This window comes from Gymnogyps californianus, chromosome 19 (assembly GCF_018139145.2).
Source record: "Gymnogyps californianus isolate 813 chromosome 19, ASM1813914v2, whole genome shotgun sequence".
Classification (NCBI taxonomy): Eukaryota; Metazoa; Chordata; class Aves; order Accipitriformes; family Cathartidae; genus Gymnogyps; species Gymnogyps californianus.
This window is the reverse complement of record NC_059489.1, coordinates 518886-539883: the sequence shown is the minus strand read 5'-3', so window position 1 is coordinate 539883 and position 20998 is coordinate 518886. Positions and strand designations below refer to the sequence as shown.

The following is a 20998-nucleotide window of genomic DNA, read 5'->3' as shown; positions in this document are numbered from 1 at the left end:
AAATGCCCCCGATGCTCCAGCGACGAGCTCCCCCTTTTCTATTCCCAGTGTACATAGCCCCGGCCGCCCCAGCCCCGCGCCCCTGCCCCTGTACAAAGCTCCTTCCATCGCTGTACTGGCTTCTTCCTTACAGCAAACCCCTGCGCCGGCTGCCGGCGCGCAGGCTGGCGCCGGCCCATCCTGTATGCTTCAAAGGTGTGACCATTCTAATAAACAGTATTATTATTATTATTATTATTATTACAAGGATTATTATTATTATTGAAATTATTAATAAAGATTTCTTTCTTCAACCAGGGCGACTCAGGTTTTCACTGGGGCACTGTTCCGGGGGCGTGGGGCTGTGGCTGGCACGGTGGGTCTGGCTGTCCTGGCACGCCTCTGGGCAGGGGGCTGCAGCCTGCAACAGGCAAGGGGGGAACCCGCCGCAGCCCCCAGCCTCGCCATAGCAAGGGAGCGGGGTGCCGGCATGGCAGGAGCCCTCCCCTGGCTGTGCCGAGCCCTTCATTTTTCAAACCGTCAGATAATTCATTTCGGAGCGAATCCCCCACCGGAGAAGCAGCAGCTTAACTGCTGACATATTAATTTTCCTGACCGGGAGCCAGCATTGTTTGTGGGACCAGGGCCGGCGCTCGGAGGGAGCTGGGGCTGGGTGACCCTGCTGCGCGGCGCGCTCGCCTGCCTCCCTGCCTGCTAATTGCTTGCTCACCAGACTGTGAGAAAATAATTGCTGCTATAAATTTTCTCTCCTTCTCCGCATAAGATATCCAGGGGAGGCAGCATGGGCACAGCCGCTGCCTGCCAGCCCTGGGGAGAGGGCAGCGTGGGCTAGGTCCGTGGCAGACGGGCGCAGCGGCTGCCTGCGCTGGGCTGCTCCTCGGGTGTGAGCGCTGCAGCGGAGCTGGTGCTGGCAGCTCCACACCCGTGCCGGGCTGGTCCCCGAGGCGAGCAGATGCAGGGCTGGGGGGTCTCAGGGCAGGTGCCCCCAGCCTGGGTGCACGCAGCTTGCAGGCAGCAAGGGCTGCAGGAGCTGGGGGGGTCCCTGGGCAGCCCCTCGCAAGGCCCTGGCCAGCACCCAGCAGGCCCCCACAGTGAGGGCTGAGCCCAGCCATGGGGGTGGGAGAAGAGGGACCCACCGAGCCAGGGTGATGAAATGCAACCTCCACCCTCTAAGCCCCCTGCCTGCAGCCCGCCCGCTGGCATGGAGCAGACACAGACACGGGGCTGCACCTTGCTTGCCTTTAATGCCCGTCTCAGCTGGTGCCGCTGGCTGGCTCGGAGTAGACCAGCACCAGCCGCCCCCAGCGATCGAGGTCCACGGGCAGCTCGTCACGCAGCACCGGCTCCACCAGCAGCTCCAGCCGGCAGGACTGCCCGGCTGCCGGCCGTGGGAGCACCAGGCCCACGGCGCGGTACAGGCAGGCGTGTGCCAGCCCCAGGAGCTGCGGCGGCATCTGGCCCCGGCGGCAGCGGGCGCCCTGGCTGAGGATGCGGAAGCAGCCGGCCTGGCCGGGTGGGAAGGCCCAGCGGAGCGTGAGGCTGAGCGAGAGCTGCTCCGCCTCAGGGCCCTCCTGCCACCAGAGCTGCGAGGCCGTCAGGCTCTGCACCTGCGGCGGGGAGGCCGCCACGCTGGCTGCATCCAGCACCTGCGGAGGGAACCACAGGACCATCAGGGCTGGGGCCGAGAGCAGCGGGTGCCCACCCACCCTCCCGGCGCAGGGCGGCACTGGGGCAGGTGGCTCCCAGCCGGCAGCGGCGGGCACTCACCCGGACCTCCCCGAGGAGGCAGGTGAAGGGTGTCTCCTGCGGGCTGGGCTGGTGGCGGGACACGAGCAGGGAGAGGTCTTGCAGGCTGCAGTCCTGCAGGTCCAGCTCGTAGCACCTGAGAGTGAAGGGGCAGAGCGGGCACGGTGTCAGGGGGCCCCGGGGTGCCCACGCCTGCCCATGGGCACAGGGTGCCGGCAGGGCACTCACCGGCTGGTCCAGCCGTGGGAGCCATGGTCACAGGCGGCAAGCAGCTTGGCAAGGCCAGGTGGCGGTGCCGGGAGGAACCGGGGGTGGTGCCGGCCGTTGGGCTCTGCCAGAGGGAGCAGGGTTGGGGGGGGCAAGGGGCTGAGCTGGTCCCGTGCCCTGCAGCGGGTGCTCACTGCAGAGAGCACGGGGTCGGGGCAGGGTCCTCACCGGGCAGGGAGGTGACGTTGCCCTCGTGGCAGGTACCCGAGTCCCAGGTGGTGAGCTCCAGCGCAACTGCGAAGTCATCGGGATGCGGCCCCTCCAGCTTGTAGAGCAGGGTCAGGAAGAGCTTGGGGGGTGCCGGCATCTGCAAAGAGAAAAGGCTGATGACCCCAAATCCACCCAGAGAGAGACAGACAGAGAGAGAGAGGAGAGAAAGAGAAGATGCATCGGGTTAGGTCTGCTGGGCAGCACCAGCAGAGTGCCCCGCAGCACATTCACCACGAGGGCCCGGGGCCACACAGCTCTGACCGGGCCATGTGGGCCACGCCGTGCCAGCACAGTGCCAGCCCAGCGCTGAGGAGGTGGCAAGGGGGCTTCACCCCCAACTCACCGAACGGCCACGTGCTCCTCGCCAGGGGGGATGGTCCCCTGCACCTTCAGGGAGCTGCCCCCGCACCAGGCGTCCTGCAGGCAGCAGCTGGTGCTCAGCCTGCCCTCGCGCTCCGGGAAGAGGGGCTGGATCTCCTGCGCGCTCAGGTCGTACCAGGGCCCAGGCTCTTCCTCCTGCAGGACAGGGCGAGCTGGGCTGGGCAGGGAGCCGGGAGCAGGGACCCCCCTGCCTAGCCCACCCCTGCCCAGCCAGAGCCGAGCCGTCACCCCACACCCACCTTCCCAGCCAGGAACCTGCTGGTGCCCATGCCCAGGCTGAAGGAGGTGGCAAGGGGCAGCGTGCAGATGCTGTGTGTGGGCAGGTACTCGGCCAGTGAGCCCCAGAACCTGGAGGAAAAGGCAGGTGTCCGAGCAGAGACCCCTGCTACGGCCGCTGCCCTGGCACAGCCTCGGGCATCGCCTCAGCTGGGGCAGAGCGGGGCCAGCCTGGTCCTGGCGGGCAGCCACAGTCTCCCGGCAGCACTGTCCCACCGCCCGGCAGCCCTCCTGGCCCGGGGTGCTCCCGGCCCTGTCTCCCTTCCATGGCCCTCGCCCTGCTGAACCGCCCTCACTTGTTCTCGTTGTGCAGGAAGTTTTCCTCCCCCAGGTGCTCGTAGACCCAGCCGGGAGCGAAGATGGCTGCGGAGAGGCCGTGCTGGCGGATCAGGCGCAGGGACTGCAGAGACAAGCGGTGAGCAGCATGGGCCAGGCCATGCGGTCACCCTGTCACCTGCCCTGTCCCCCCTCCCCCAAGTCCCACTGGCCCCATGGTGGGGCAGGACACCACCACGGGGATGTGCTGTGGCATCTCCCTCTCCAGGGACCGCAGCACCAGCATCCCCCAGCCTCCTCTCCATGCATGGCTGGCAGCCCAGCAGCTCTGGGTTCCCCCACTCCTCACCGCTGTGTCCCCGGGTTAGCAGCCCAGCATGGCACAGCACAGCACAGCCATCGGTGGGAGCTCAGAGCCCTGCGCTGGGGGGAGGCCCAGGGTTCAGCTCTGGCCCAGCCCCAGCACACCCACCTTGTCAGTGTCGAAGCCACCACCGATCACATCCCCGCGGGCAAAGACGTCGATGCCGACGTAGACATCGGTGTGGCGCGGCCCGGCCAGCTCGCGCGTGCGCTCCAGGTGCTCCTCCTTCCAGTTGTAGTTGGTGAACAGCCCATCGCAGGCATCGAAGAACACCCTGGGGACGAAGGTGAGCGTGGCAGGGCAGACGCTGCGGCTGTCCCCGCAGACCACCCCACCAAGGGCTGTGCAGGCCATGCCCTGGCCACCCGCGAGCGCTGGGTTTGGGGTGGGCTCATGCTCCCCGCCCGGGGCCAGTTTTGCCTGGGCAAGGTGGTGGGGCAGGGCCCGGCCTCACCTATTCTCCTTGTTCAGCTCGTTCTGCCATCTCAGCGCGCCGTCCTGCAGGACACTGTCGTACCAGATCACCAGCCCTCCCGGCACGGCGCTGTGCACCTGCGCCGTCAAGTGCCGCAGGAAGGGGGGCAGGTTCCCCACCGCTGCCGCCTGGCAGGAGAGAGCAGGGACAGGTCGGCACAGGGCAGGCGAGGAGCCCCACGCAGGAGCAGTGTGAGGGCAGGGGAGGAGGCAGGGAGGGAGGCAGGCAGGGCGCGACAGTGGCTCACGCTCAGCGTGTTCTCCACGTTGACCAGCCAGCCGTCGAAGCAGTAGTGCTGGGCGATGCGGGCCAGCTGCTTGCTCACGGCATGGTACGCCTCCTCCTCACCAGCCAGGAACGCCTCGCACAGCTTCTCCCCATCCGTCCACTCCGTGATGAACGTGCCTGGGGAAGCGGCGAGAGCAGCGTCAGCCATGCACCCCGGCAAACCCAGCACACGCCTGGGGCTTCCCCAGGCCCAGTCCTGCAGCCACCAGCCCTGCAGCCGGCCCTGCCCTCACCCAGCACGGGGACGCCGTTCCTGTGTGCTGCGTTGGTCCAGCACACGGGCGGGATGGTGACGGTGTGGTGGCTGAAGTAGATGAAGATGTCAATGTACCGCCAGTGGTAGAAGACGTAGGGGTTGCGTGTGGCTGAGCCCTGGATGAACCTGCAGCAGCAGAGAGGGAAGAGGGTTGGGCAATGCGGGAAGGATGCCGGCAGATGGCTGCGGGGCTGGGCAGGAGCCCAACTCATACCCCGGGAGCCGGGGGCACTGAGCCACTCCTGCAGACCCTGGCTAGGGCTGGCCCAAGCAAGGTCGCCGTGCTCCAGTGCCAAAAGCCAAACCCCTCCATCCCTGCCTGCCTGTGGCCGAGCCAGCAGGAAACAAATCAAGCAGAAATACAAGAGGTTTGGGGTTTGACATGTTGAGCCCCACTGCTCCACCCAGCACGTACCTGTCCTCCAGGTACCCGCCACGCATGTCATGGCACACCAGTGTCCGGGGCCTCTTGCTGTGGAGCGGCGGCTGGCGCTTCGCCAGCGGCACGGCGGAGACATTGAAGTCGTCGTTGCTGTCGGGCTGCCAGGCCAGCAGCTCCTCCAGGCCGGACAAGAAGAAGCTGATGGGCTCCGTCGTCCTAGTGTCGAAGTGCCTTGCTGGGGCAGGTGGGGAGAGGGGGGACAGAGTCAGCGGGGAGCACTGCCTGTGCGGCTCGGCACCGGCACCAGCATCGGCACCAGCACCGGCACTGGCCCAGTGGGGACCCAGGGGTGCAGTGGGCGCCCTCCCCGCGGTGCCTCACCTGGCAGGGGCTGCGGGCGGGCGCTGACGGTGTCGTGCAGGACGGTGGTTCCCCGGGGCTCCGCCGCCGGCTGGAAGCTGCCCGGGGAGGCGGGTGAGGGCCGGGCCCGGCCTCGGTGCTGCACCAGCACCCGCCGCCGGGCCGGGCCGGGCCAGCACCGCGGCCAGCGCCCACCGGGTCCAAATGAGCCCCGGCCCCGGCCCCGGCCCCGATCCCGATCCCGGCCCCGGCCTGCCGCCCACCTCCGCCGCCGCCGCCGGCCGGCCCGCTCCGCCTCCGCTTCCGCCGGCTCCTCCACGCCGGCCCCGGCTCTCTTGCCGCGCCGCCCGGGCTCCTCCTGCGCCTCCGCCATGGCGCTGCCGCCGCCGCCGCTGCCCGCACTGACGGCGGCGCCGGCCCCGGCCTGGCCCGGCTCCCCCGGAGGCGCGGCCCGCGGAGCTCCGCCCGCACCGGCCCCGGCCGCGGCCCCGGCCCCGCACCGCCCCCAGCGCCGGGCCCGCCCCGGCCGCGTTCGGCGCCGCCTGGAGCCGGGTGTCCCGGGATGGGACGTCTGTCCTGGGATGCGCCGTGTGTCCTGGGATGGGGCCGTATGCCCCAGGACGGGGGCGTGTCTCCCAGGATGGGACATGTGTCCTGAGATGGGCTGCGTGCCCTGGGACGGGGCCACGTGTCCCGGGATGGGACACGTGTGTCGGGATGGGACACGTGTGCTGGGATAGGACATGTGTGCTGGGATGGGACATGTGTGCCGGGATGGGACATGTGTGCCGGGATGGGACACGTGTGCCAGGATAGGACATGTGTGCCGGGATGGGACATGTGTGCCGGGATAGGACATGTGTGCCGGATGGGACATGTGCTGGGATGGGACATGTGCTGGGATGGGACATGTGTGCCGGGATGGGACATGTGTGCTGGGATGGGACATGTGTGCCGGGATGGGACATGTGTGCTGCACGTGTGCAGACTGGGACAGAGCCGGTACCTGGGCTGGCAGCCACCCCACAGCAGGCAGCCCTCCCCTCGTGCCATGTGCCAGCAGCACCAGCAGCCCCAGCCCTGCCTGCCGCCCGAGGGGCTGGGTGCTGCCGTGGGGCTTTGCCCCCACCATGGGGCTGGGCCGGGGCCCTGGGCTGGCCATGAGCAGGGCAGCTGCCTCCAGCCCTCCTGCAGGGTCCCTGGGGTCAGCCCCACGGGGACAGCAGTGCCGGGGCCCTGGAGGCACTACCAGCCCTAGACAGCCTGACCAGCCTCACCTGAGCCTCCACCCACCCGTGGGGCCAGGGCTCTATTTAAGCTCAGCTCTGAGCCCCCCCTCCCTTCCCTGCTGTGCTGGGGGGGGGATGCTGGTCTCCAGCTGCAGCCCTGCCCTGCCCTGCCCTGCTCTGCTCTGCTCTGCCCTGCCCAGCCGCAGACTCACGGATCCAGACCCCGACCACCGGCTTCCCAGCTTGACCTCAGACCTGCCTCATCACTGTGGACTTGCCGGATGATCTGGACTCTTGCTAAACCCGGCCACCACCCCGAGCCTGCCCTGCTCGTAGGCTGACGGGTCTGTTACTGTGCTCAGCTCCCACCTCCCTGGCCCTTAGGGAGCAGCTAGCCCTTGCAGAGCCCAGCTCAGGTCTCCCTGGCTCTCCAGGGTTGGTCTGCCCTTTGCTTTCCACCACCAGCTCGGCAGCACCGTGCCAGCTCATGGCTCTTGGGAGGCCCCTGCACTCAGGGAGCGCGAACCTGCCCTGAGCGGCTTGGAGCCTCCGCACACACAAAGCAAGAGGATGCACTGAAAGTGTGAGTAGGACTCAAAATTGTGGGGTGTTTAATGTGGTCACAAGCTGTACAGAAGGCGGGGGGCAGCACGCTGCCCCCGGCCCCGCTCTGCTATCGCATCTACAAAAATACAAAGCCTGGCCAGCAGATAATCTAACTGAAGAGGAAGCGGCTGAGGCCAAAGGCCCCGCACCCAGGGCTGCCGGCGGGGACCCAGCCCCTCCTCGGCAGCATCAGCACCGAGCAGAGGCTGCAGTGGGGGGAACTGTGACGGGGACTTGCAGAGGGGAACTGACGCAATCTGTTTCCCCATGGGAGCACTTGGGGGAAGCGTCAGCCCAGAGGGTACCCAGCACCGTGCCCCAGCATCTGCGCTGTTGGGACCCAGCTCTGCAGAAGGAAAGAGGGACCCTTAGTGGTTTTATTGCCTTTCCTGCTGGATGCTGAGCACCCTCTGCCCTTTTACAGGAGAAGGAGCCTGCAGAGCACAGCACAGTGCAAGTGGGGCAAGGGAGGAACACGGCGCATGTATCTGCGCTGCCTCGCACCAGGGCACCGGCAGTCAAACCCGTTCAGCTGGTGCCAGCTCACAGCCAGTGCCACGAATGCCTGTGCCCCAGCAAACCCAGCTCTGGAGCAGGCACAGGTGGGGATGAGCTCCCTGCCTGCCCCAGGCGAGCGGCTGCTGCCCGGGTCACAAACCCAGCAGAGGCTGGAAATGGCTCAGACTCCTTCAGGCGCATCCGATCGGCCTCGAGGAGCTGGGGGTGGGGGTATTCACACACTCACGCAGCTGCTGGGGGTAGTGGCACGTAGAAGGGCTAAGAGCGTAATGGCAAGTGGTATGCCCGGGGCGAGAGGGTGGCAGGGGCTCCTCGGACACCCGCCCCAGGGGAGGAGGAGCAGGGTGAAGCAGATGCTCAGGGGTCCCCGCTGTACTTGATGAGGTGGCCGCTGAAGGTGATGTAAGTGTCGTACTCATCGCTGAACACGGCGTTCTCACGCTCGCCCTTGTAGAGCCGCACCCAGACCTCATCCTGCTCCCGCAGCTCCAGCATGACGCTTTGGCTCTGCATGATGCTGCGGTCGCTCACCTGGGCGTAGAGGATCACCACCTCCGCCCCGTTGCGCATGATGTGCAGGTATGTCTCCTTCTGGTTCCAGGTGTGCACGTTGAGGCTGAAGTAGTAGATCCCGGGGACGTAGCAGTAAAACTTGCCCGTGAACATGTTGAAGTGGTCGTAGAGGTTGACAAACTCCGTGTCGAAGATGAGGGTCTGGTAATAGTCGTTGCTGTGCAGGGGTTTCTTGCGGCCCACCGAGAAGGCGGCGTAGTGGCTCTTGCAGCGCTCCCCCGGGGCGCCCATGCTGCCCTTCTGTCCCTTGGGCCCCGCGTGGCCCCTGCTGCCGGCCACCCCCGTCTTGCCGAACTTGCCCTGCATGCCTCGCTCGCCGCGGTCCCCCTTCTCGCCTGGGCAAAGCAGGAGGGACAGTTGTGCTGTCAGAGGTGGGTGCCATCTCTAAACCCAGTGCCTTGGAAGCCTCTGCCTGACAGAAAGAGATGGGGACAGCAGGGACCCCCCCAGCCCCTGCCCCCTCCCTGGGCTCTGATGCTGCCTCCAAAGCTGCTGCCCAGAGGCCACCAGAGCAGGAGCAGCTCATGCCCCAGCGCGTCTCCTGCCCACCGCCCCTCTACCTGCGCTGGGTGCTGGACCCGCAGGCACCAGCCCCAGCTTCTTGCTCCCAGTTTGTGTGAGACTGGCACCCCAGAGAGCCAGAACCGGGAGCCCAGCTTTGCACTGGCCCTGGGGTGATGCTGGCAGTCCAGGCAGGCTGATGGTGCCCGGCAGCATGGGGTGCCCTGGCTGCAGGTTCAGCTGCGGGCAGTGCCGCAGTGCGGGGTCCTGCCAGCCCTCACCTTTCAGAATGGTCATGTTGATCTGAGGCAGGGGCTGGTACTGGGGGTAGGAGAAGCGCTGGTCGGGCGGCTCACAGCAGCGAACGCAGCGGGGCCGCGGGGGCAGCCCCTCCTGGGCACTGTCAGCCTTCTGCTCCCGCGTGGCCCTGGGGAGGGCAGAAAGCAAAGCGCAACAGGGAGCTACGGGTGGGGGCCGAGGCCCTTTGCGGTGCTGGGGCCGCCCCAGCCCCTGCTGTGAAACACCCTGGCCCCAGGGTCCCCTCACCTGGCAGCATGGTGCTGGGACGGTGCCTCCTCAGGGTCCGTCTGCAAACGCCGGTCAGGGCTGGGGCTGGTCTGGCTCCCCGCAGGTGAGGGCAGCAGCAGGCAGGAAAGCAGCAGGACACCGAGCGCCCAAAGCCCCTCCATGCTGTGGCAGTGCCCTGTGAGATGCCAGGGACGGCTGAGGAGGACAGCAACGCCTGGCAGAGCCAGGAGCTGCAGAGATGCCCTGCTGTGCCAGCCTGGCTGTGCCCTGCGCTGTCCCCAGGACAGGACCTGATGCACCACGCAGCCCCAGGCAGGGCACATCTGTGTTTCCAGCCCCAAAAGGCTGCTCTTGCAGCCTTTCCCCAGCAGAGCCCACAGCATGGGCATGTGCATCTCTTGCAGCTGCAGGGACCATCTGTACCTAAATAGCTGCTTTTAGCTGGGCCGTGTGCCTCAGTGACACTCCAGTGAGTGCCTGTGGAGACCCACGTTTGGGGCAGTGCAGGGACTCTGGGCTCACCAACAAGCTGGGAGCCAGGGCCATGCAGACCCCAGAGCCCTGGCATGCCTGGAAGAGGGAATTACCTGGGGAGCCAAGGGTGGAGTGGAGCAGCAGCCTCTGGCTGACTGTCCAAGCCCTGGGCCAAGCGCTGCTGCTCCTACTCAGCCTGGCTTCAGCTGCCTCCCATGGATGCCCAAGAGCGGCAACGCGGGGTGTCAGCACCTGAAAAAATTACAGGCAGCTCCAGATGCCATGGGGCAAATGTTGGGGTGCAGCCCTGCCTGTTGTGAGGGATCCCAGCCCTGGCCGGGGAGGATGTCTGCATCCCTCCTCCTGCCCTGAAGTGTGCAAGGATGCCTGCAGCACAGGCTGCACAGACCCTGTGAAAGGGGCTCCTGTGCCCCAGGAGCTGCCAGCCCTCGGCCCCCACCCCTGTGCCTGACCCTCAGTCTGAGGGTTTGCAAGGAGATGAGACCCACTTCTCTGGAGACGTGGATGCGGGCAGGCAGCCCCAGCTGGGAGCTGGCTGCCACGGGGAGAAACCTTCCTGGGAGCCCACATCCTGCGTGGGGCCAAAGCTAATATTTGCGGTAGCTGGTGGTACCATGGCCCAACCTGGGCAGCTCTGCTGCCCTTCCCTGCCTTATCAACGCTGTATCCGCTCGAGGCATGGGGCCAGGCACGCTGCACCTCACCCTGCAGCCCCGAAGGCGCCAGGACAGCCATGGCCAAACACGCGTGCGGCACTGCCCAGCTGCTCGGCATCCCACGGCAGTAGGGTCCGAGGCGGTGCCGGGGCACAACCGGATGGGCACAAGGCTGCAGGCATGGTCTGCGCGGTCCCACACCCTGCCGTACCCTTGCAAGCGCCGGGATGGGGAAGGCTGCTCGCCAGGCTCCTGTCTCGGTCAGGTGCCTCCCCGAAGGGGTACGGCCTTTGCATTTCTCCCCTCCCCAAACAGCCTCCCCCTGCACCGTCTGGCCGTGCTCCACAGGCTCTGCCGGGATCCCGGAGCGCCTGCCCCAAGGGGCAAAGGGCCCCGCACAGCACAGCCCTGTGTCCTGGGGGTGGGCCAGACCATGGGGAAGGATTTTGGGGCAGAATCCTGTTGTTTTGGTGAATGCCTGCTCTCCGAGCACTGGGGTCCCCAGTCAGCGATCGCCAGGCTGGGCCAGCCTTTGGGCAGGCTGTTACCGTTGTCCCCCAAGTGTGGGGGCTGGTGGGGTCCGGGGACCAGGCAGGCGTGCTCCGGCAGCGGGTGCGGAGGGCGTTCGAGGCCAGGATGGATGCCTGGCTGATGAGTCACCTTCGCTGGGGCCAGGAAAGGGCGGAGGGATGGGGAAAGGCTCCATAGGGTTTTCCCGCTGCTCATACCCTCTGCGAAGGGCCTGTCCCCTCACCCGCTTCCTGGGTGCCTGTGTCTCCCCTGCCTATGTACCCTCTCGCCCCGTTATCTCGGCCCTCGTCCCGCTGGCGCTGCCGGGTGTGGGGAGAGGCAGGGCTGTGGGCACTGTGCGCGGGCAGCCTGGTGCCGCGTCCTCCCTGCCTGCGCCCTGGCCTGGTGCCTGCCCATGCTCAGCTCTGCGGGCAGGGGAGAATTCTATCTATTCCATGGATAGAAGCATGGAGGAGGCCAGTCAGGGGCTTGTGAGCAGATATCCAGGGGAGCCTTGGCCCTGGCTCTTTCCACCCTGCTCGGCCTCTAGCTGTGCCAGCCACATGCCAGTGAGCATGGCACGCAGCCTGCCAGGGTTTTGGGAAGCCCGTGGCTTTCCCTCAGCTCTGGGACCATCAAAACAGACATTCCCCTGGGACCTGAAGCAGGCTCAACCCTGGGGAAAATGCAGCTTTGCAGGGAACTGCTCCACAAGGAGAAGAAATCCTTCACCAGGAAATTCCCACCAAGAACGGCAGCGTGCTTCCCAGGCTGTCATAGGGCTGGAAATGGAGGCGAGCGCGCTGTGCGCGCTTGGTGCCGTCGGCAGCATGGTGCACCCACCCAGCAGCGCGCAGGGCTCGCTGGGCCCCCGAGCGCATATATCACCCTGCACCCTGCAGGTGTGCCGGGCGGGAGGTGCCCACGTACACATGGGCATATACAGTCCTGCAGAAGAGACGCTGTTTTTCCTGTCAGGGTTGGATGCTGTCCAGGAGCGGTTTGGAGATTTAAATTCAGTGGCTGCTAAAGCCTTGGGACTGCAAGTCAAAACATCCTGAAATGCGTTCCAGGCGGCGATAAAGACCGGGATGAAACAAGAGCAAACCCCGGGGGGAGGAATGAGGGGGCTCAGAGCGGCAGGGTGGTGTGGAGGCAGCCAGGACCTGCATGCCCACCTCGCCCTCCCCGAGCTGCAGCAGCTGGAGCTGGGATGCCTCTGGGGTTGTACTGGTGGGATGGCTCCCCCTCGCCTTCTGCTGCAGCAGCTGGAATGGGTGCAGAGCTGTTTGCACCCCCGGAGCAGCGCAGACCCAGCGGGCAGCAGGGTGGGAGCTGCACAGGGCAGCTGCGGTGAAGGACCAGCAGGGTGGCTGCAGCACCCAGCAGCACCAGCAAGACCTTGTGCTGGGGACCCCAGCAGCCACCGCGTCCCCCACAGACATGCCCGGGGGTGGCCCAGCCCTGGGTTTGACGTGCTCGTGGGGTCTAGCTTTTTGGGCACGCAGCTGATGCAGGGCTGGGGGAGCTGCGGTGGATCTGTGCAGGGTCGAGCCCGCGCTGCAGGCTCCAGCAGTAACCCTCTCCCAGTGCCTGTCTTCCCGCAGCTGCTGTGGGTTGGGCTGTGCCCTCAGAGGACTGCGAGGCTCAGCCCTGTGGTCCCCACCGCCCCCTTCGCAGGCAGGGCAGGGTCCTCACTCAACTGACCGGACTGGGGGGAGAGGGGGGACTGGTCCCCCTCGCTGGACGTGCCCCCCGGGCACCCATGCGCCTGGCGAGGTGGAGCCGCCTCCTGGGCGAGTCCCCACCAATACCGCAGTGCCCGTCAGCGATGGCACCCGCGGATGGGTACACAACAAGATGCAGCTCCGGGGCACTGGTCCCCAGGCCTGCAGGGACCCCCCCAAACCCGCCCCCCACCTACCTCTGGGGCAGGGCTGCTCCCTCCTGGTGCTGCCTTTCCTTCCCTAGAGCATCCCCCCGTTGCCGCCCTGCCAGCCCCCGGGTGCGGGGCAGAGCCTGCCCGCGGCGGATCGGCTGCCTCCCGCTCCGGCAGCCTCTTCTCCTTCGGCCCAGGCGGAAATGCACTTTCTAGAAAGTAAAGGAGGCAGCAGAGGAGCGGGACGAGGCGTGCAGCCCTCCCACTGCCAGATGTGAGCCCAGCGGCGCGGGCGGCCGGCGTTAACCATGTGTGCTCCCGGTGCCTGCCAACACCAGGCCCGCAGCCATGACCGCCGCTGGCCCGAGGTCAGGGAACGGGGGCGGCACGTGCCAGGGGCTTCCCTGGAGTCAGTGCGGGGGAGCTGGGACCCCGGCGGCTGCAGCTGCGCTCTGGGGCAGGACCCTGCCCCACGCTGGGAGAGCCGCCGGCTGTTCCCCAGCCCTGGGGGCACCGGAGCCTGCCCGGTCCTGACCGGGGATGGGCCTTTTGTGGGCGGCCGCTGGCAGCCAGACATGCACACGCGTCCCACAGCGCTGGGCAGGATCTGTCCCCGCTCCCCCCACCCCAATAAGGTGGGGGGGGGACACATGGGGCACGTCCAGGCCAGCGCTGGCATGGCAGAAGGAGCCGCGGGCTGGGGCCAGCCTGCACCAGGGGCTGCACCGGCGGCTGTAGCGGGGTCGTGCCCGCCGGGCAGCCGGGCTGGACCCACCCGGGGCTGGGCCCACCCGCAGGAGACACCACCCCGCAGGGCCGGCTCGGCCCCCACACCGCGGCCCCCCCGTTGCTGGGCTCCGACTGCCTGTGCGCGGCCGGGGGGGGGCGGTGTCGGCTCCGGTGGGGGCTGGCCGGGCCCTTCCCGCCGGGCCCGGCCCGGTTTGGACGCGGAGCAGGCCGCGGGGCGGACTACAGCCCCAGCAGCCCCCGCGGCACGGCGCGGCGGGCGGGGGGGGTCGGCGCGCGAGGTCTGCTGGGAGTTGTAGTTCCCGCTCCGGCCGCGGCGGTTTGGCCGCTGCCGGCTGCCGTGGCGGCGCGCGGGGCCTGCCGGGAGCTGTAGGCGGTGGCGGCGGCGGCGGCTGCGCGCGGCGGCGGGGGAGGCGGGCGGCTGCGCTCGGGCGGCGCCGCGGTGAGCGGGGACACCGGGGCGGCGGGGCGGCGGGGGCGCGGGGTCCGGGCGATGCCCTGGGACCCTAAGGCCGGGCCCGAGCCTGCAGCACGGGGGTCCCCACCGGGCTGGGGCGGGAGTACTGCGGGCCCCAAGCACCCTGCTCGGGCGGGAGCATCGGGGTCCCTGAGGCTGTGCCCCGGGGCGGAGGGTCCCGGGGGCGCGGAGGCTCTCAAGGCCCCGCTCAGGCCGGGCGGTACGCCGCCTTCCCGGCAGCTTGCTCGGGGAAGGGGCTCGGGGGTCCCCAAGGGCGCGCCCGGCGGAGCCGCGGTCCCCCCGGTGTCCATGCCCGGGGGAGGGCCCCGTGACCATGCCCGGGGGTGCCGGGGGTCCCGGGGCCGTGCTCAGGGCAGGTGCTGGGGTCCCTACAGCCGCGGTGGGGGCCAGTGCACGGAGCGGGCTCCCCGGGGCCCTGCCGAGGGCGATGCTCTGGGGTCCTGGCAGGATGGAGGGGCACTCCCCCCCCCACCCCCGGGCGGGGTCTGTCCCCCGGTGCAGCGGGGCCCCGGGGCGAGCAGCCGTCCCTCGTGGGCTCTGCCGTGTCCCAGCCGCGGCCAGGAGCACACCCGCCTGCCCGGGGCTCGGCCCCCCACGCTCAATGCAGCCTCTGTTCGCACCTCGGGCTGCTGAAAGGCACATTGAGAGCCCCGCAGCGCGGCCGCCTGCGGGGAGCACGGCCCGTGCCCAGCGCCAGGCCCGGGGCCCCACCACGGCCGGTGACGGGCCCTTTGGGGACAGCCCTGGGCCAGCAGCTGGGGACCCCTCTGCCCTGCCCCGGGCTGGGGGTCCTTGCCCTGTGCTGTATGGCACGGGGTGAGAGCGGGTGGTGCTGGGGCAGCTTCCAGTCCCGGGGAGCTGCTTGCTCCCTGCACCCTGCACAGCTCGGAGCGCCCGTCTGCAGGAGCCCAGGGTGCTGCCGCGTCCCCTGTGCTGCACGGAGAGAGGTGGCAGGGAGAGGCACTGCTCTGTGGCTGCGCCCTGGCTCTGCGGGTGGGCACAGCCCGGGGTGGGCCGAAGGTAGCCACACGTGAGTCCTGCCCGGAGGAGATGCTGTGACCGTGGGCAGGCCTGGCAGGGGTGTGGGGGGGCTGCTGCGACTTTAAGGCTGGGCAGGTCGGGGTGTTTGTCCCTTGGACCCGGGCGCTGTGCTTCCTGCTCAGACGTTGGCATCCTGCTCGGGCGGAGCTGCCACGTGTCTCCCAGTGTCCCTGTGGGGCCTGGGGACATGCTCACCAGCGGGGCCGGTTCCCAGGGGCCGCAGGAGCTGGGCCAGGCCAGCCGGCCACTCCGGAGGCAGCAAGGGTCGTCCTCGCTGCCGGAGGGGAACCTCCTTCCTCCTGGGGCTGTGCGAGGACGCTGCTCAGCAGGACACCCCGACACGGGTCCCAGGGGCTTGCCGCGGGCCGGGGTGCCTCAGCTCCCTGCCTGGGCTGCTGCGGACCCTGGGGCAGGTAGAGGTGCTGAGCAGGTCGTGCGTGCCTGTCAACACGCCGGGGCTTGTTCTGGTCTGGGAGTGCAGAGGGGAGGGTGAGAAGGGGCTGAGAGTGGCTCCAGCAGCAAAGCGGCCCCCTCGGCGTGCTGGCTCTTCTCTGCGCAAGGCGGCAGCACCTTCTCCTGCTGCAGGAGAGGGGATGGGGCCCCTCGCCTCTCCCTCGTGGCTGTGCCCTGCTGCCCCCCGAGCTCAGTGCAGCACCTGGCTCCAGCTCTCTGACCTGCTTTCTCTGCTCTTTGCCACCAGGTTCTCCTCGCCCCCAGTCTGATGCCCATCCCGCCCTGCCATGAGTCTATGAGCCCCCTCCGGATCAGCGTGGGTGGTCTGCCTGTCCTCGCGTCCATGACCAAGGGTGCTGACCCCCGCTTCCGACTGCGCTGGAAGGCCATCGTGCTGTCGTCAGCCTGCGTGGGGTTTGTGCTGCTGCTCTTCTGCCTGCACCGGTCCTCCCCGGCACGGCCCATCCCGCCTAATCCTCACAACTGGCGTCTCAGCCTGCAGGCAGGGGACCGCTACAATGACACCTATCCGCTGTCCCCACCCCAGAGAAACCCCGAGGGCGTGCGCTACCGCATCGGAGTCATCGCGGACCTCGACACGCAGTCCCGGGGCTCTGAGGAGCACACCTGGTTCAGTTACCTGAAGAAGGGCTACCTGGTGCTGTCGGACAGCGGGGACAGCGTGACGGTGGAGTGGGACAAAGATGAGAGCGTGCTGCAGTCCCATCTGGCTGAGAAGGGCAGGGGCATGGAGCTCTCCGAGCTGGTTGTCTTCAACGGGAAGCTGTATGCCGTGGATGACCGGACAGGAGTGGTTTACCAGATTGAGGGCAACAAGGTGGTGCCCTGGGTGATCCTCCCGGACGGGGACGGCACAGTGGGGAAAGGTGAGCTCCCCCGTCCTGCCCTGCAGACGCAGAGCAGTGAAGCCCTTGGCTCTTTGCAGCTCTCCAGGGTGGGGTGCACCTTTTCTGTGACCCCGTAAGCCTGGCCGGGATGGGGGCAATTCCTGCCCAGGGACCAGCTGGCTGCGTGGGGGAAGGCTGTGCCCAGCACCGGGCCATCTGGTGTGGCGTTTGGGGGAGTGGGGGCCAGTGTGATGTCCGTGTGCTAGCTGAGCCCCAGCTCATGCCGTTCTCTCCACTGCAGGCTTCAAGGCGGAGTGGCTGGCGGTGAAGGACGAGCACCTCTACGTGGGGGGACTGGGCAAGGAGTGGACCACGACAACGGGGGAGGTGGTGAACGAGAACCCCGAGTGGGTGAAGGTCATCGGCTACAAGGGCGACGTGGGCCATGAGAACTGGGTGGCGAACTACAACGCGCTGAGGGCTGCGGCAGGGATCCGACCCCCAGGTACTGAGTGAGGCTCCCTCCTGCCACCCCGCGTCCCACACGCTCTGCGGGCTCTGGGGCCGAGGTCTCCCTCCCCATAGATACTGGGACTGGTGTGAGATTTAAAGGACACTGGAGGCCAGAGACCTCCCCCTGTCCTGGCGGAGAGGCCAGAGCCTGCCCTGGCCAGTTTTCTCCCCTTGTGCCACGAGCAGCTGGAGGGTGGCTCAGCCGGCGCTGCGCCTGGCAGCCAGGCCCCCGAGCAGAGGAAGCCGTGCTGGGGTGCCCCTGCTCAGCTCTGGGAGGGATTGGGGGGGCTGCTGCATGGGCAGTGGGGCAGGAGGCGGAAACGTTCGCAGCGGTTGCCTGCGCGGGGCTGCGACCTCCCCGGCTGTGGTGTCTTTTGGAGCGGGGAAGGGTCCCACCCCAGCCTGGCGGGTGCCCCGTTTGCCCCGTGCCGTCAGACGCCGCTCCCTGCCGCAGGTTACCTGATCCACGAGTCGGCCTCCTGGAGCGATACCCTGCAGCGCTGGTTCTTCCTGCCGCGCCGTGCCAGCCACGAGCGATACAACGAGAAGGCAGACGAGCGGCGAGGCACCAACCTGCTGCTGAGCTCCACCCAGGACTTCGGGGACGTGACAGTGGGACGTGTGGGCGAGGTGGTCCCTACCCACGGCTTCTCCTCCTTCAAGTTCATCCCGGACACGGACGACCAGATCATCGTGGCGCTGAAATCAGAAGAGGACAACGGCAAGATCGCCAGCTACATCATGGCCTTCACGCTGGACGGGCGCTTCCTCCTGCCTGAGACCAGGATCGGGAGCGTGAAATACGAGGGCATTGAGTTTATTTAACTGACTTTTGCACTGGACTGGAGGGGCGAGGGAGGCCGAGGGGCGCTGGGGCAGGCCCTGCCAGCATGCTCCTGGCTGGATGCACGCCCCGGGCTCGGCCGAGGGATGCCGGGCAGCGCTCCCAGCTCTGTAGTTGGCCTTGGCGTTTCCTGTAAAGCGTTGGCTCTGCTGCAGCAGGCGTGGTGCGAGTGTTTCGGCAGTGGCACCTGGTGGCACGGGACTGCCACCACAGGGTGCTGCGAGCCCCAGCCCAGGAGACAAGACGGGAAGTCCCCGTGCGCTGGTTCCCCGGGCAGGCCCCGCGCTGCAGCCATTAGCGCCCAGCCCCTAATTGCGACAGAAACCCTCTGCGGTGAGTCGGTGGCTCTGGTGACATCTGGGCTGGGGTTTGCAGCCGAGGAGGAGCCTGAGCCACAGCTCTGCTGCTCTGCCTCGTGTCCCGCCATGCCACGGTGCTCCCCGGGTGGAGGAGGGGGTGTCCCAGTACCTGGGGGAGTGGGTCTGACCCAGGCCCTGCAGCCCAGCTGCGCTGGCAGCCTGTCCTGGGCCCACCATGCAGGAGAACCTCCAGTCCATGTCCCCAGCACCTGACTGGGAATGTACCAGAGACGTGGGGACAAGCATCCCTATGCAGAGGAGCATCCTTGAGGGTGCGATTGGCCAGATCCTGCCCCGTTTCTGACCCTCCTGGGGTCAGGGTGACTAGGGGGTACAGGGCCACGGCAGGACATCACAGCCAGGGCAGGTGAGGGCCATCTGCGATGTCGTAGCTGTGGGGGATTTCATCAGGCTTTGTCGGCAGAAGCTGGTTTTCCTTCCCTTTTCCCGTAAGCTGGGTGAGGTGACGGCCGGGGTGACGGGCAGCCCGGGCACTGTTTTCTGGGGAAAGTCTCACGTGGGAGGGGACTGCGGTGGTGTCACTCTGCCCCTGTCACCAAGGGGGACGCAGCAGTTCCCGCACCGCCGGTAGCACCGGGGAAGAGGCTTTTAGTGGTCTCAAGTGCTGGCAGCCGGCGCTGGGGCCGCTCCTGGCATTGCTGTACCGGCACAGCGGCTCTCCCCACGGGGCTGGGGGAAGCGAGCGTGGCCCCAAGTGACCGATGGGGCCAACAGTCGTGGCCGGGTGTAATGTGGGCACATCCCCACGCCTGGCCCTGCACCATTCCCAGCCCACACTCCAAGGAGGTATGTGGTTTGCTGGCCGTGTGTCTTCTCCCAGCCCTGGCTGTGCACAGCTCAGGCCCTGGAGGTGCCTCTAGACCCAGAGCTGTCAGCTCCGGAAAGAGCCGGGACCTGGACAGAAGCCGCTGGGAGCTGGCGGGCGGTGCAGCCATGCCTGCTCCAAGGGCTGCCGTGCTTGGCGCAGGAGGGAGAGCCAGAAGCACCAGCTTAGCTTCCCAGGGCCGGCAGCAGCTGGGAAGTGTTCGCAGCAGCCCCGGGCTTTGCTGGCCAGGGAGCCCTTCCCGAGCTTGCCAGCGGTGTTGTGCAATCGCGGCAGCAGCCTGCGGCCCCCCAGGAGGAACTTGCATAGGTCTCAGGAGCCAGAAGTGCGAAACATGGGCATCTGCAGGCCCCCGGGGCCTCCTTCCCACCCCACTAACCGCAAGGACTGCAGCTCCTGGCCTGGCCTGTGCTGCCCTGGCTCAGCCGAGCCCCTGCCCCAGTTCGCAGGGCAGCAGAGCTTCGCACCAGCCACCAGCGAGGCACTGGGGCCGGTGTTTGGCTCCACGGTGTTCCCCCGGTTTGGCAGGGGAGAGCTGCAGGCGCTGGGGAGCTGGCGGGGGACGGGGTGACTGCGGTGCCAGGATCCTCCGCAACCCTGGCTGCCGGAGCGAGACCTCCCTCCCCCTGGGGACGGGTCCAATGTGACCTCATGGCGGCCCCAGATGCCTGTGGGGATGCTGCCGGTGGGGATGCTGTCGGAGGGACCCGGCGTGGGTGGGAGCAGGCAGAGGCGCAGCTTGCTAAGTGGCTGCCTTGTAGCTCCGGGCACAAGCGCCCAGCTGACAGCAGCACGCGTTCAGGCTGTCTGGATGTCTCCCTGCGGCCAGGGTCCCTGTTAACACTGGGCCCCTCTGGCAGCTCTGCCAGCAGGCAGGGCTTCGGAGAGCTGGGACCTGGCTACTGTGGTTCAGGGGGGCTTTGGGCCCCCCATGCCTCCCCTGCCTGCCCCGGTGCTGCCCCGCTGTGGGGTCCGGCTGTGCTCAGGGGAGGGAGGGGGCCTGTTGATGCGGTGGCCAGGCTGCGGTTGGGTGGGAGAATCGACAGTGCAGAGAGCTGGCGGGGACGGGGCCCTCCCAAAAGCCCAGCCAGGGTGGCCCCCCCCACCCCTGTTTACAGTGTCCGGCACCTCGGCGAGCCGAGTGAGGAGCGCGTACGAGGCTGGACACGTGTTTTCGTTTAGCCCAGACAATGACTCACGCTGGCGCTGGGCTGCGAGCAGACGCGCTCATCTCCTCTGCAGGGCAGCTCTGCCCCAGGCACGGACCCATCCCCAGCGCTGCGGGCAGAGCTGGCCTTGGCCCCTGCACGTGGCCTCCGGGTACGTGCAGCACCCGGCCCAGGGCACCCGGGGTGTGTCCCCAGCCCACGCTGGGCGCCAGCTGGCCATGGGCCACGTCGGCCACTGTCTTTGCCTGCACTTTGCTTGGCACAGACTCTCCTGGCCTCACTTGCCCTCCTGGCCTGGGGCCGGCAGCTCCACAGCACCTGTCTTGGCCCTAGGGCTGTCCCAGTGGCTGTCCCAGTGGCTGTCCCTGCCGTGTGGCCCCTTCTTGTCCCCTGGGCTCACCCCGCTGGGAAGTGGGGCCTCCCTGTACCGTGTCCCCCTGCGCCCCCAGACCATCCCACTGGCTGCCCTGCCTGCCCACGCTGGCCCTTTTCCTAGCGATCTGGCTGGACCCCATCTCACCCCTCCTCGTGCAGGCAGGATATCAGGGGCCTGGGAGGCTGCCAGGGCCTGGGGCAGCGGTGCGGTGCGGGCAGCAGGACCGTCAGCCCCTGCCTTGCCACAAACGGGACTGGGCTGAAACATCCAGCCCCCAGACCCTCAGCCCCGTGGCACCCTCGGAGCAGTGCAAGCGCCCAACAGCACCAGGGCGTGCAGCAGCACCCGGTGCCTTGGGCAGCCGGGCTGGCAGGACTCCTGGTGACTGCTGCCGAAGCAAACCATGTGCCCCGCAGCGGAGTCGGGGACCTGGAGCCCCATCTCCAGGTTTCATCCAACATCCCAGTGCTGTGAATGCAGTCACCTCCCACAGGTTCCCTGCAGGCTCAAGCAGGGCTTGGACCAGGTTCGGCTGCCCACATTTCCGCT

The 20998-nt window shown here is 67.8% G+C and overlaps 3 protein-coding genes across 3 annotated transcripts; 1 reads left to right on the top strand and 2 right to left on the bottom strand.

Moving 5' to 3' along the window:
* Nucleotides 1-1253: 1253 nt before the first annotated feature.
* Nucleotides 1254-5654, bottom strand: ENGASE (endo-beta-N-acetylglucosaminidase). Its single transcript, XM_050908641.1, has 14 exons — nt 5545-5654; nt 5303-5379; nt 4955-5156; nt 4517-4665; nt 4243-4400; nt 3975-4123; nt 3629-3794; nt 3177-3280; nt 2844-2952; nt 2567-2739; nt 2171-2336; nt 1975-2075; nt 1768-1882; nt 1254-1646 (listed from the first exon to the last, which is right to left on the bottom strand). Exons 1-14 carry the CDS (start codon nt 5652-5654, stop codon nt 1254-1256), a joined length of 2172 nt encoding a protein of 723 aa, XP_050764598.1.
* A 1442-nt stretch (nt 5655-7096) lies between these two features.
* On the bottom strand, nt 7097-12918 carry C1QTNF1 (C1q and TNF related 1). The gene is made up of 4 exons (XM_050908365.1): nt 12823-12918; nt 9256-9412; nt 8991-9136; nt 7097-8543 (listed from the first exon to the last, which is right to left on the bottom strand). The coding sequence occupies exons 2-4, from the start codon at nt 9396-9398 to the stop codon at nt 7993-7995; spliced, it is 840 nt and encodes a 279-aa protein (XP_050764322.1). The 5' UTR covers nt 9399-9412; nt 12823-12918; the 3' UTR covers nt 7097-7992.
* A 2846-nt stretch (nt 12919-15764) lies between these two features.
* On the top strand, nt 15765-17841 carry CANT1 (calcium activated nucleotidase 1). Its single transcript, XM_050908450.1, has 3 exons — nt 15765-16383; nt 16646-16849; nt 17312-17841. Exons 1-3 carry the CDS (start codon nt 15765-15767, stop codon nt 17680-17682), a joined length of 1194 nt encoding a protein of 397 aa, XP_050764407.1. The 3' UTR covers nt 17683-17841.
* The last annotated feature ends 3157 nt before the right edge of the window (nt 17842-20998 follow it).